Below are 13930 nucleotides of genomic sequence, written 5' to 3' on the forward strand. Positions count from 1 at the left end.
AATTTAAATCAGAAGGTCGGCGGTCCAATCCCTGGCTCCTCCAGGCTGCATGTCAAAGTGTCCTTGGGCAAGATACTGAACCCCGAATTGCCCCTGGTGGCTGTTCCTCCAGTGTGTGAATGGTGGATGTAGTGTAAAAGCGCTTTGAGTGGTCGAAAAGACTAGGCACTATACAAATACGGAGCATTTACATTTGTGTTAAAAAAAAATGTACTTCAAATTACTGGGCTGCAGAAACTAGTTGGACACACAACCACAATTAAATTTTTTTTTTTTTTTGGAAAAACAGGTTGCTTTAATTTTCATTGTTATATGAGGATAACTACATTAGTCACCCATGTGCAACTAGTAGAAACGCATACTGCCAAGGTGTGTGTGTCACGACCTTGATAGAACTCCAACAGTTACAGATGTATAGTCCTCTGCCAGCGGCTGCAAGCTGTTTGATAAAATATCTTATACATCTAAAACAAAAACATCTTCAGTCCCTTGTTAGGTAATAATGGCACTCACCCAATCACTTTCCAAAAGTTACATTTTTCCAAAACGCAGTGACTCATCCAACATAACATAAAGCTGGGCTCAGATTACATCCTCAGGTCAGGTCAGAATTTGGTGTCAGACACACTCAGGGTCACCCGGTGCATTTTAAACCTGTCAGATGGATTTGAGGATAATCAGCTATGAGATAAAGACACAAGAGAGGATACTGGTGCAGCCTTTCATAGTCGGTCAGTAATCTGAGCTCGAGTAAGGAGACCATGTCATAATCAACACAAAAACATAATTTCATTTTAAGCCTAAAGGACAGTCCGTTGATTATTATTAATCTACCCATGCAGGCGGGCATGGGCGTAGGCCCGGAACACAGTAAGAGAAACAGAGAACAAAAGGATCAGCCCTATATGCAGCATTCTTGAACTCGTCAGACTGAAATAATCACACCAGAAGTGCACTACATCTGCTGGGTGGAGTTCCCGTTCCAGGTGTTGTTGTCGTCCTCGCTGTCCTCCTGAGTCCTGAGTCTGCAGATTTTACCATCTTTCTTGAAGTCCTTAGGTCGCTTCTCCCGAGTGTGCTTAGAGAGAGGTTCTCTGAGTGGACACAGAGGAAACAGTGAGTGAATTATACATTTAAACCAATAAAATCTTTTTTTTCTGTAAAAAAGCATTTGGGTCTAAATCCTTTTCTCTTGTATGTGCGGGTTTGAGCCCCAGTCCAATAAACTGTAGTGTATCTGTAGCATAAGTACAGTCAAAGCTTTTATCATACACATATAGGCACTTAATATTGTGTACAGGATTCAACAAAAAGTCTGAAAAAGGAGGAGAGTTTGACACTCAAATGTGTTTATGGGAGTTCCAGTCAGTGCTTTCGGTTCACTCCACTGCATCTTTTACAGACTGCAGATTTCAGTGAGTGTTTTTTCCTGGCGTGAGAGTAGGCTTTTTCTTTGTTCACTGATCACTTCTGAATTCAATTAATTTTTAGACTATTTTATTTACTTCTTATAAAGCTTTTATATAAATTGTTATAAAACAATTGATGAATGAATTTCACATAAAATGTGGTTACAATTTGTGGATGTGTTTTGATATAGCCTGATGGACTCTGAATATTCATACCTCTATTTGCAAAGTTCCTCAGGCTGAAGATAACTGAAAGTTGAGTCCCGCGATGATTGATGAGTTTGAGTTCGTATAATGCTGTTTACAAGTATTTCTTCCTGAAATGGAGCAGTTACTATCCCTCACCTCTTTGCTTTGTCGGAGGCTGATGCTGAGTTGGTGTGAGAGTTGGACTGGTGGGTGGTGCCTCTGGATGCACCAGGAGGAGGCGGGGTTGCAAACAGGAAGGTGCTGAGGAATCTCCATACAGCCAGCAGGGGGTAGATGAGTGTTCCCAGAACTGCCCAGATCCCACCCTCAGAGGACTGGACCACCGTGTTAGCAGGCCTGCCTGACTGCTGAGAGGGACATCATCCAAATAATGTTGATACAAGAGGCACGTTTAAGGAACAACATTATGGGACATTTTTTTAGAGCCAGCCTAACTGTTTCCCCCTGCTTGCCTATGCTAAGCTAACATTATCCTGACTCCAGCTTTGCACACAGACATGAGACTAAAATCCCTCCGAACATTTCCCAAAAAAGAATAAAGAATATCCCAGTGAAACCCAAGAAGATCAGGTAGCTGTCCAGGGGTGCGTTTCCCGTATAACCACGGAAGGTAGCATTGAACCGTTTCCCAAAACTGTCATACCTTGTTGGTACCACCGTGGTTTGGACTAACTTGGTTTGAACCAACATAATTCGAACTAACATGTTTCCAGGTGTGTTTGTCTGACTTTCACAGCAGGAAACTCACAATACGTTGTCATATTCTGCCTAAATATGTCAGTTGTGGCCGATATTAAGTAACATTATTATGCTAACTTATTATAGTTGTAAATGCAATAACAAGAAAATCAACAGTAGTATTAATGAAAAACAATCTAAATAATATATAACCTAATCATTTTATTTAGCCTACATATAGTCTGTAACTTAAAAGAAAATATTAAGAACTATTAGTCATTACAAGACATTTAGTAAAATAGGTTTAATCTGCAAGTATCGCGTGTCAACACTTTAACAATATTATGAATCCATTGGCCGCATATGACGTCTAGGTTTTGAGAATAGTTCAGTGCGATAAGTGTCTGAGTTTGTAAATGTTCTCTTTTCAGACAGACACGGATTCGAATCCCTGAGTTCTCCATTTATCTTTGTAACAATGGCAACCAAAGCGCTCAGGAATTTATTCATTACAGTACTTTCATGAATTCTCTTTTGTATATTTATGTTTGTAATGAAGACTAGAGAACAGCCATCTTCCTCATAGGCCTAGAGATGTACACATGAAGGTAATATTAAAAGTTATGTCTTTACATTCTCCGTTTTGTCCTTTAATCTTTGTACTGGGTGACTAATATTAAATCAAGTTATTGTGAACAGATGGGTAATCTGGGAGAAAGACACCTGCTGTTTGTAGATGGTCTACATTAAGATACTTTTTACAACTACATTTAAAAAAACAACAACTTCACCTTAAATGTTTGTACAGCAGCGTTCCCTGCTTAAAACACATTACATCCACCTCCTAACACTGCATTTTCTGCTATCTGTGACATAGTCACCATGAACTAAGCTTCTAACCACAGGTCAGGAGCTGGAGTTCGAACTATGCAACTTAATGACATTTCGTGTGTACGTTCATCAGAACTATGGTTTCGGGGAACACCTGCGTTGCTTAACGATGGTTCGTACCATGTACGTTACCAACTTAGTTACCTCCGTAGTTTGAAAGAGGGTTTTGGGAAACAGTTGCATCGCAACTGCATAGTTCCAACCAAGGAAGTTGCTACCATAGTTAGCAACCATGCTTTTGGGAAACGCAGCCCTGAGCAGCACACTGTACTGTCTTTTTGTATTATTTGACTCTGCTCTACTCACCGGCAAAAGCACGATGGAAGCACTAGGAGCCAGTTCCAGCTCCAAAAGAGTCTTGTTCAGGTCTTCACTGGTGAACTCCCGCCGAGGGAACATGGTTGCAAGGGAGAAGTTACCGTAGCGGTTTCCCACTTCCTGAGGACACAAAACATTTCAGTGCCATGTGATAAACGTACACACATAATAGAGGTCCAAGCCCAAGGGGGCTGGGGGCCATGCATGCAAGGCAGCGTGGCTCCCAGTACCAGCAGGTTTAACAAACTGAGCCTAACCATGAACTCTGAGTTGACCACCGCTGAAACGGAAATCTAGTTAATTTACGTTAAGTTCAGTAGGAGTTAAGCTTGTGCACGGGGAATACAAAAAGCCATCATCAAAGGAGCTCCAATATTATTTTTCATCATGGCAACAGGTAAATTAAAGGCAGGGCCAGTGGAGGCAGAGATATTAATGTATGTATATGCAGACTAATAAAGAGGGAAATCTGGGTGTGTCCTTGTATTTCAATTCTGTTCTGCATTCATCCAATCCACTTCAAATGTGGAGGGTGTGTTGCTGTGGACCCAGGGGAGTCCCGTGTCGCACTTGGTGCAATTTGAACACACGACACGTTCAGAATTAATAAATACAGTAGAGAACAGTGCTGAGCGGCACTCTGCAGCCTCAAGGACAGGGAAAGCTCGCGGGGGAACAGCGGAGCAGCCAGCACGGGTGGGGATTATGCTGCTCAGCTCTGTAACAATGACAGCAGGATACGCTCGCGGGGCACAAATGAATGTTTTGAAAGGGAGTAGTTACGAGTTTTATGTTTTATGTTTAGTCCTAAGGAAGCGCTGAATATCTAGCAGTGTCTCCACCACTGTCATGTTGTTTCAGTGTTAGTGTACACTGTGTAGTTCCCAGGTCTTTCAGTCGCAGGGTTGTGTCTTCAATCTTCAACATATTAACTATGAAGAGACTGCTCAGAATAAAACATGTGCTGGTGTTGATCCACATCCATCAATCTATGGATGCTTATTATCATTTCCCCAGCATCTCAAGGCAGAGGGAATTCCTTTCCTGAGCACGCCACAGAGTTTTTCAATGTCTTTCAGAATTTTTCAAAGTAAAAGCTTTCATTGAGTTTGGGCAGCGGGCACCTCTTGCCAACCACTGCTGTAGGTGAAACCAATGTGAGATGCACATTTAGAACAAAAAGCGCAGGGAGGCGTCACGTAGGCCCCTGTGAACGGACACGGCACTGGTTTATCTTTAACAAAGAGCCTGAGTCAGAGCAGTGAAAAGTATCCATGGGGTCCAAAAGTATCCCAAGTTAACACAATATAATTCAGCATTAACCATTAATTCAGACCAATGGGCTATGGATGATACAGTGGTGATACAGAAATCTGACCGTCTATTAGGCTGTAGCCTACATTACATTTTAAATATATTTGTTCACCTTTAATCTGATGTGGAAAAAACACAGGGGCCACAACTGAAGATGAAAAATATGGTAGAAGACTTAAAACTATTTAGACATATAGACGTGATTGTAAGCTTACAATCTGATCCAGTAGTGATGTGCTTTGGAGGTTACAATACAGGAACTTGGCTCAGCAGCATTCAGTGGTTTATTTCAGCTACTTCAACAAATGTAGTAAATTTAAACAAAGTCAATGAAATGTTGGCAAAACACAGACTATACACAGCTTATTTAAAAAAACGATTGTCCCAACTACATTCTGCAGCTGCACCCCAATCCCGCACGTTCAGAAATATTAACACAGATTCTTCAGTATTATAGGAATTAGGTTCAGTGCAGCCAATCACATCATGAGTGAAAGAGATAATTATTCACTGATCCTACGTTTCTTTACATAGGAACGTTGCTTCATTTTTACAATTTAAAGAGATTACACATTATGGCGCAACAAACCTTTGAACAACCGATAATACTTGCTTGCAGGTCTAGTTCAAATATGTGACTGTCTGATGTGTAATCATTGGGAAGCCACAGCTGTGTCCAGAGACTCCTGATCTGAACACCAGGAGCCTGTATCACCAAGGCAGATTAGTGGTTAAGCCAGCTATCTTTGGGTTAAACTCAGGTTTCTGGCATCACCAACCTGCTCCACGTTGTGTACTTATTGTGCTAACTACTACAGATCACAGTTCGTTGTGAAACAGTTTTATTTTACTCTGCACAGCTTCATGTCACACATGGAGCATTTCAGAATAAGAGTATTTTGCCTGCCTGAATTTGCTGACATGTTCAGATTTTGCTGATTTGTTCAATTGTCCTTGATTTTTGTGCTTCTGCCATGGTTAGCTACATAATATTTTCTTTTTAGGTCTGTTTTAACTGTGTTTATTGTTGATATACAATCGGTCTGACTTCCTGCTCGGTTCATCAGCTCTGTGCTTCTGTCAAAAATAGACTTACTGCCTATTCTAGTAATTTTTATTATTATCATCATAAACACTACTGTAAATATTGAGGCAGATGGCCACCCACCCTGAGCCATGGTTCTGCTCAAGGTTTCTGCCTCTTAAAAGGAAGTTTTTCCTTGCCTCTGTCACCTAGTGCTGCTCTTGGTGGGAACTGTTGGGCTTCTGTAAATAACATCACAGAGTACAGTCTAGACTAGAGGTGCTCCGATCAGGATACCGATCACTGGGTCTATTTGGAGCCTTTTATTTATCACGTAGAATTATACAGTATAATGTATATTTATTTAATTGGTCCTAAAAACAATGTATTAAGTGTTAAAGTTAACAGATGATAAAGTATCATGAAATGACAACTGTTTATTTTATTGCCAGGAAACATGGGCAACAAATTCCGCTCAATCTGTGTTAGAGACTTAAACCATAGCAGCCTTTGCCTGGTTACTGTGAACATCTTATAGCTTAACAAATATAGCTTTACTGTGGAATAACTACAAAAACAGAACAAACAGCATCTTTATAAATTTACCACAACCATAAAAACTGCTGTAGCCAAAATATTTAGGAGATAAAGGAGCACAGGCATCATGAGTCGATGATAAACTCTGAAGTAGCTGCTTGTTCTGGAAAGCTCAGGCAGGTTCTGTGGGCTTTAGGAGAGAGAGAGGACCAGAGAGAGGACCAGAGAGAGGGAGAAGTGCTACACAGAGGAGTCATAACTGCCTTCAGTGAGATTTGAAAATAAGGAAAATTTAAATAAATAAAAATAGGCTACAATGTAAATTCCATATTATACAGTCAATTGTTAATATTACATAGGCTACTATATTCATTCTAATTTCATATGGTTTGCCATCATTAGGCTATAGGCCTTATATCAATTTAGTGGATTGTTTTCATTTTTTCATCCTTGTGCAGCAAACAGTCTAAATACTAAATACGGCCAGAAGGTTAAAAATATGGGAGATTTACGGGGAAATATTTAACGGGTGGATACCGGGTGAGAATGGAAAAATACAGGAGAATCTCAGGGGAAACGGGACGGTTGACGTGAGAGGAGTAGAGAGAGGAGTGGGGTAATGTGAGGCTACATCCACACTGCTACGTTTTTAAAACACTTTTATAACGAAAACGATCTTCTCCGTCCACAGCAGCGTTTCAGCTGCGCATCAGAGTTGATCTCCGTCTATATTAGAACGACTGAAAACACATCTAGTGGCCGTTCAGGTAGCCCATACTGGGCATGCACGTGCCAGTGTAAACATGAAGCAGATGAAATTAAGAAATTAATACAGACCAAGAACCACACTAGGCTTTTTTCTTTTTTTTGCATTGACCGACAACGAAGTGGAACTGTTACTGAAAGTAACACGAGAGTACGAGAGACGGCGGCAGAGTTGTCGCAAAGTAAATACAGCGCCATGCACAGTAGGCTAGACTAACTGTTAAGTGTTATTTACACAGTACTTATATTTTAATAAAAATACCAAAACTAAAACTCTGTAAGTAGCATCGTGTTTTTGCTTTGCATGACTGATGAGACCGACTCACAAAGCCAAATGTGAGTGTGTGTCATCGTTTTATAAAGTCCTCTGTTTTGTCCATCGGTCCTCAGCGTTTTCAAACAAACATCTTCTGATTCACCGTTTTAATCTGGACGGGAGGCGGAAACGTAGCAAAAGGTCTGTTTTTGTAACGAAAACAGAGAGAGAGAGATGCAGTCAGCTGATTGAGTGGTGCCGCTCTTTGCATCAGGAAACTCACACTGAGGGATCAGTCTCCCTCTCTCTGCCTGAAGCGCTGTGTCTGTTAAACTTCAGTTGCGGGTGCTTGGCGTGTGAGTGAGATGAGCACAGCTGCGACAGTTTCACATGATCGCTCCTGCGTGTTGCTCCACTTGTCTGATTGCTGCTCAACTCTAATCGTAAATGATTATGTGGGCGTGTTAATCCCTTCTTGTCTGGTGCTAGTTAGCTTTGAAAACCGCTCAGAAAGCATAGTGAAACATTTTAGCTGCCGTTGAAAATTTGTCTGGCGAGTATTGCATCATCTGATCGGCTTTTCTTATCGGTCTTTTTAGCGACCACCGATCAAAGTAGTTAAAGCCAATTATCGGCCGATTATGATCGGTGATCGATCGGAGCACCCTTGGTCTAGACCTGCTCTTTTATGAAAAGCGCTCTGAGATAACTGTTGCTATTGATGTTGTGATTGACTGTTGTTACTTGGCGCTATATAAATAAAACTGAATTGAATTATTCTCTGCAGAGCAGAGAACCGCTTCTGGGCCACCCTGCAGCGCTTCAGGTGTGTGCACAAGCATTGACTAGAATGGCCGCAATTAGCTCGGGCAGCCGCGGCACAGCCGTAACGCGCCGCACATGCCACCTGTGTGATTCCAAGGTAAGAGGCTCAACAGCCCAACTACTGACAAATCAGATACTGGAAATATGGAGTCACCATTCCTAAGGGAAAAATATGCTGAGTAGGGGTGTGCAAAAAAATAAAAAAATAAAAAATCAAGAGCAATATATCACAATACTTTTTTTTTTTTTACATTTTTTTTCCCTGCAATACTGTATTGATATTAGAGCCCATCACATCGATACATTAAAGAAAATAGCACTTTGACGGTTAGCTCAATGCTCACATATAATGGGAATTTCAATTATTATTACATACATTAGAAACGCGAAAATTTAATCTTAACATAAACTACCCGTTTTGCTTCACATGCTTGAAGGAGACTTATTGTGCTTTTCCACATTTTATGACTTATCTACAATGTTGGATGTTCATGTTTAACATGGCCAAAGCTTCAAATAATGAGGTATTAAGGTAAAGTATTTATAAGAAATCCCTGCAAGCAAAAACCTCAGATTTCCTCCTGTTCTGAACACTGTTTTGAACTGCTTTTTCTACCAACAGCTCCGTTCTACGTAATAGACGGGTTTCTGTGCATCACCACCGAGATGCGCGCGCAACCAGGGGGCAGACACAGCATTCTGTCCTCGCGGCACATCAGCTTAACGGCATATCTAGCTGCACTGTTGGGCAAATTACTCAGAAATTGTAATGACTAACTTTTTACTTAATACTCATTTAAAAAGTAATAATATTACTTTACATATTACTGGGTATTAAAAGTAAATAGTCACGTTACTGGTTCCATTACAATGACTTACAACCACCACACCCCATCCTTGTGTGACGGGAAACCTGTTCAGCAGCGTAGTATTAGTGCTTTTACAAAACACAAAACATTGATTAATGCCACTCTCTCCTGCTGAGTGGATGCATCACTGGCAGTAACGTTAGCTGCCAGAGTTTCTCTCTACAGGCTAAGTTTCACGTTACTTTACAAACTATATGTAATCTACGTTGACTACTACCGAAGCGCTTTGCCCCCTGGCTGTGCGCGCATCCAGTAGTGTTTGAAGAAACTCGTCTATATACCCGTCTAGATCATGAACTTCCTATTTAAAGCTGGATATTGTTATTTTCAGAATTTTCTTGGCTACACAAAATGCCAGTTATTGGCACTATTGCTTGCAATTGGCTCAGCCAAGAGCCCAGAGACTGCGGGCGCTTGTTGGCTATTGTAAGCTGTGAAAGGGACATGTTGGCTCCTATTGGGTCAAATTTGGTGTCACTCGAAAGGTCAGAGTTGAGCAGCTAATTTGAATACAAGATATCGTAGTTGTTTAAAATCAAATCAGCGTTATTACAACCACGTCTGCCAGCAAACATGAAACGATGCAGCAGTGCCTGGAGATTTATTGATGGATTAATGTCTTTTGGACTAAATGTTTTTTCTGGATTGGATCATCTGGACTTTTGACAACGTAACAAGACCATTTTTGTTGGAATATAATTGATCAGTGGATTACTATGAGGCTTCATAGGTGAGTTGCGTCAATTTTGATTGTACTGGTTGGTCTGACAGAGGTGCTAATTGTACCCACTGTGGTGATTGTATCTTGAAATGGTTTGCATTGGTCCAATCACGGGGATTTCAGCTTTCAAACTGTGCATCATGAGTATGAACTTAACATAGCAGCTGTGTGCACATACTGAAAGCTGCTGCCAGGACTTGACGGCCCGCACAAGTACAAGTTTTGACCAGCTAGGTACAACGTACGACGGGGGCTGCTTTTTAAAGAATTTGTAGGCAGCGCTATTGAGCCAATTTTCCATAACCACAACCCCAAACAATATCGAGCAATAAAAAAACAACGCTTCTGATATGCGTGCCAAATCTTGTGAGATTTCGAGCATCCCCAGCCATGTTAAGACTAAAAAGGCTTTTGGGGGCGCTATAGAGCAAACGTGCGATCGCCAATCCCAAAAATGACATCAAATCGAAACATTACCAGTTTGAGTGTGGCTGCAAAGATTTATGGCTCTTTGAGCATCCTAAAGGCATCCAATATCTGTTTTAAAAAATCAAAATGACACAGGAAGTGCAAAATGGCTGACTTCCTGTTGAGCAAAATCTCATAAAAGGCAGAAATGTGGTCTTTGCAATAAGAGCAATAATCCGACCAAACCTCATGATCAAAGAAACTGTGTCCAAAACATGATGTTTGTTTAGGGTCGCTATTGACCCCCCTTGCCACGCCTAAACCCAATCACTGCAGAACACTGGATTTCCCACCAGACCTGAGGTCTGGTAAAATTTTTGTGATGACTGGAGTATCCTAATACCATGAAAAATAATAATCTGAGCAAAAACAATAGGTTCCTCGCGCTTTCGTGCTAAGGACACCGTCAATGCCCTGGCACTTTCGTGCGTGGGCCCTAATAATAATCCTAACAATTACAATAGGGACCTCACAGCGGTCGCTGTTTGGGCCCTAATAATTATATTATTTAATATAAATATTGATGCCAGTCTCTACCATCAGTGTATTAAGTGTTGGGTGGTGGTGTATAGATAAGATGCTTGCCTTTGGTATGGGAGAACTGGGTTCAATTCCCACTGTGGCCCATCCACCATTGTGTCCCTGAGCAAGACACTTAACCTTCGTTGCTCCAGAGGCGTGCGACCTCTGAGATGTATAGTAATTGTAAGTCGCTTAGGATAAAAGCGTCAGCTAAATGAATAAATGTAAAGTACAGTCTGGTTACCATTTAAGTAGGATAGGTTCAAAGAGAATTTCAAGATAATCTTTTAAAAAGTGTAAGTAGAAAGAAGAAAAGTCAAAGCACACATGTCCATGTGATGTGAAAGCTGGAACACAGCTCTTAGACTATTATCTTCGCTCTGTGTATTCACAACATATGTTCTTCTATGAACAAACTTCTTTAATAGTTAGTGTTCCAGCTCTCACATAAAATCACATGGAATCTGATCTTTTCCAGTTCAGAATTGGGCCACTTCCATATGTGGTCAAAATCTGATACAGATCGGATCTTTTTAAATGCAACTTCAGTCTGGACACACGCATTGGATGCGACCTGACATCACTCTAGAGCAGCAGTTCTGCTGTAGACATGCGCTATGAACGAAAAAGCTACACAAAAGCCATTATTAAACTTGTGGCTCTCTTCCTTTTCTACCTCGCTGAGAGAGTGAGAGAGTGAGAGAGAGAGAGTGAGTGAGTGAGTGAGTGAGTGAGTGAGTGAGTGAGTGAGTGAGTGAGTGAGTGAGTGAGTGAGTGAGTGAGTGAGTGAGTGAGTGAGTGAGTGAGTGAGTGAGTGAGAGAGAGAGAGAGAGAGAGAGATGGGGCAGTTGTGTTGTACAGCACCAGAAACTGTAAAGAAAAGAACAGAAAGATGTGAACACTTGTCATAATTCGGGAGAAATGTGACTCGTCAAAGGACAATGGAAAAACGGGAGTGTCCCGCAAGCTAACTGGAGCTAACCTCTGTTGCTCCTTGTTTACTTCTGTAGCCTGCAACTGTGTGTTGTCTTGTTATTCTTCCACGCATGCGGGTCACTTTCAGGCCGCAGACAGTTCACACTTAAGTCTGATATGGGCCACATTTATACAACTGTCAAACAACAAAAAAAAACACAGATCTGGGGAGAATATCTGAACTGAGCATTAAGGCCTGCAGTCTGAACAGAGTCTTACTTTATGGTGATGATGAATCTAGGGCAGTGGTCAGCAATAGGCGGCTTGCCAGCAATAATATCTGGCTCGTGGCCAGATTATTTTGATAGCAGCAAAAAAAAAATTATATATTATAGCAGCTGGTGCTGAAATTGATCTCAATCATGACAGCAAAAGTTACTCACATAATAACTTTCTCTTAAGTGATTGTGCCCACAAAATAAAAGCGCAAGAACATTTTTGCAGCAGTACTGTACTTTATGTCGTGTTTAATTGAGAGCTTTTACTTTGAAAAGTTCTGAAGGAAATTCAAAAGAGCCTCTGGCTTGCTTGACACACCTCTGAAAAAGCCATCAGAAAACGTGAGATCGTGGATTCCCCTGAATGAGAAAAGCAGGGATTTCCTCTGCCTGGAGTTGGGACAGGAAAATAAGCATCCATAGGTTGATGTGGACTTATTGCCAGACTTATTTGCTGACCCCTGATCTAGGGTTTCTAGCAACCCCCCCAACTTAGTCATTTTAAAATCCCATGGGGAAATAATTACACATATCAACAAGTAGAAGGGCCGTAGCTTTATGGAAATACATTGGTCAGACAGACCTGAAGAGCAAAGTGCCGAGCTTCCTGCAGTCTGCTCTGGGAGGGGAAGTGGTTGGTGAAGGAGGAGCCGTCTGGGAGGCGGAACTGTATCCTCGCTATGGTGCTGAGAGAGCGCGCACACACACACACACACACACACACACACACACACACACACACTAAAATTCAAAACACTGCACAGAAGCTCTGTTGAGTACATGTACATATGTATGTATGTGTGTATAATTCTTTTTTTGTCTCACTTCAGCCCTTCCTCTCCATCTCTTATGGGGCCTCATGTTACCCTTTGTCAGACTTGTAAGTTGGAGTAAGCCTTTATTAGTTAATCTACAACAGTGAGACAAAGCTGTGTGGAAAAGCACCATTTTTATGGAAGTGCATTTTCTCCTGCAGTGCTGGCTGTTCTATTCCAACTTTTTCCCCCAAGGAGGACGTGCTTCTAAACAAAAAAAACTTTAGGAGCACATAAAGTAATTTAGTAGCACACCCTGTTTTTATTAATGCTAAGTACTAACTTGTCAATAATTATACCGGCTCACTGTCCTGTCCTGTGCATATATCACTCCTTGGTCTCCATGAACTCTTTACCTCCTCTCCCTGACTAATGCCTCCTTACTGGCCTCCTGTTCAGCCTGCCTGGCCTGCAGCAGGGCTTGCTTAGCAGCTTTCTCCTCCTCCTGGGTTTTGGCATAGCGGGCTGCTCTGTCAGCTCGGTCCTGCAGGGAAGATGGGACAAAGGTGTAAAAATATCTCACATATGTTATGATGAGGTGTCTGCATTGTTTCAAACAGGAGCAACAGTTCCAGCTAAACCTAGTAATGGCATGTGAATCTCTTCTGGCATTTTCATCATTCCAATTTTTAGTTTAAGTTCGATGCTTCACCATCAAAGAGGAAGCTGTTGTAACTTCACTGTACATACTCATATCTCTGCCAAATTCCACATGTTTGATAAGGGTCATGCCCAGAACAAATCTACAGGCGGGTTAGTGACCGGTCCAAAACGAGCGATAATTCAGGCCGCACGTCCCGACCTCCAACTGCTGCGCCGCGGGCCGCGTCAGACCACAAGGCCCCACCCAACACCGCTTCCAGCTTTAATTATTAGGGTCCGAGCAAGAAACATGCCAGGACCTATTGAAATTGAAGGAATTATTAGGGGTCCAAGCCCGAATGGGGCTAGGAACCAGGATTGCAAGGCATCAGGTACCTACATCCAGCGGAGCTTGGAACTCTATTGTTTTATAAAGATTATTAGGGCCCGAGCACGACCGTGCGAGGTCCCTATTGAATTTGCTCGGATTATATTTTTAGGGCCCGAGCACGACCGTGCGAGGTCCCTATTGA

The 13930-nt window shown here is 41.7% G+C and overlaps 1 protein-coding gene across 2 annotated transcripts in view; it reads right to left on the bottom strand.

Moving 5' to 3' along the window:
* Nucleotides 1-261: 261 nt before the first annotated feature.
* The window catches only part of ubxn4 (UBX domain protein 4), a 35395-nt gene continuing 21726 nt past the window's right edge, over nt 262-13930 (bottom strand). Inside the window, exons 9-13 of one of the 2 annotated variants that reach the window (XM_046054145.1) lie at nt 13172-13299; nt 12584-12686; nt 3495-3626; nt 1755-1963; nt 262-1094 (exon numbers count right to left, since the gene is read on the bottom strand). In XM_046054145.1, the coding sequence (XP_045910101.1) occupies nt 956-1094; nt 1755-1963; nt 3495-3626; nt 12584-12686; nt 13172-13299 (711 nt within the window). In that variant the 3' untranslated portion in view covers nt 262-955. Of the gene's footprint in view, nt 1095-1754; nt 1967-3494; nt 3627-12583; nt 12687-13171; nt 13300-13930 lie in introns of both variants that reach the window. The other variant, XM_046054144.1, reaches the window with a different exon arrangement.

Source organism: Micropterus dolomieu, linkage group LG07 (assembly GCF_021292245.1).
Source record: "Micropterus dolomieu isolate WLL.071019.BEF.003 ecotype Adirondacks linkage group LG07, ASM2129224v1, whole genome shotgun sequence".
In the NCBI taxonomy this organism is placed as follows: domain Eukaryota; kingdom Metazoa; phylum Chordata; class Actinopteri; order Centrarchiformes; family Centrarchidae; genus Micropterus; species Micropterus dolomieu.